Source organism: Tupaia chinensis, unplaced genomic scaffold (assembly GCF_000334495.1).
Source record: "Tupaia chinensis unplaced genomic scaffold, TupChi_1.0 Scaffold000355_1, whole genome shotgun sequence".
Lineage (NCBI taxonomy): Eukaryota > Metazoa > Chordata > Mammalia > Scandentia > Tupaiidae > Tupaia > Tupaia belangeri.
Genome location: NW_006159850.1, coordinates 610,255 through 611,101, shown reverse-complemented (window position 1 = coordinate 611,101; position 847 = coordinate 610,255). Strand labels below are relative to the sequence as shown.

At 72.7% G+C, this 847-nt stretch overlaps 1 protein-coding gene across 1 annotated transcript in view; it reads left to right on the top strand.

The window, feature by feature from the left end:
* CDH15 (cadherin 15) overlaps positions 1–847 on the top strand; it is a 13,439-nt gene that overhangs the window by 11,393 nt on the left and 1,199 nt on the right. The window contains exons 10-12 of the mRNA XM_014589426.2: positions 10–243; positions 419–565; positions 664–800. Of these exons, the coding sequence (XP_014444912.1) occupies positions 10–243; positions 419–565; positions 664–800 (518 nt within the window). The remainder of the gene's footprint in view (positions 1–9; positions 244–418; positions 566–663; positions 801–847) is intronic.

Sequence of the window (847 nt, the reverse complement as noted above, 5' to 3'; positions counted from 1 at the left end):
GCCCACCCTCCCCCCCAACCCCGGCCCCTGGCACCCTGTCAGTGGAGATCCTAGAGGCCAACGACCACGCTCCGGAGCTGGCCGCCCCGCCCGACAGCCTCTGCAGCCAGCCGCACCTGGGCCCTGGCCTCCTCTTGGGCGCTACGGACGAGGACCTGCCACCCCACGGCGCCCCATTCCACTTCCGGCTGAGCCCCTGGTCCCCCGAGTTGGACAGGAACTGGACCCTCAGCCAGGTTAACGGTGCGCTGACCCCTGACCCAGGTGGGGGGCATCGTTGCCCCTTGGCGGGAGAGGGGTACTGACCGCCCCTGGTGGATGGTGAGAAGCGGGCCCGGGATTGCGGGTTCACCCCACCGTGGGGCAAGGAGTAGGCGCCGGCCGGGCAGGCCCTTGCTGACCACGGCACCCCATCCAGTGACCCACGCGCGCCTGCGCCCACGGCACCAACTCCCTGAGGGCCTGCACCACCTCCGCCTGCTGCTCCATCTCCCGGCCCCCCGTCCCCAGGGCCCCTGTCCCAGCCGGGCACACCCACCCCCTCGGCTGCTCCTGGGAGCCCAGAGTGCCCCTGCCCGGCTCCTTGGGCCCCCCCTGGAGGCCTCTCCCCGCCCCGACCCCCCCACCCTCCTCGAGGCCCAGCCCAGCCCCGTCTGTCCCCAGTGCTGGTCCTGCCCATAGCGCTCCGGGTGCGGTCCCAGCAGCGGTCGCGGGACAAGCAGCTGCTGCCCGTGGGACAGGACGACCTTCGGGACAACATCCTCAACTATGATGAGCAGGGAGGCGGGGAGGAGGACCAGGTGCGGGGCAGGCGGGGGGGGGGGGGACTGGCCGGAAAAACGGGGGC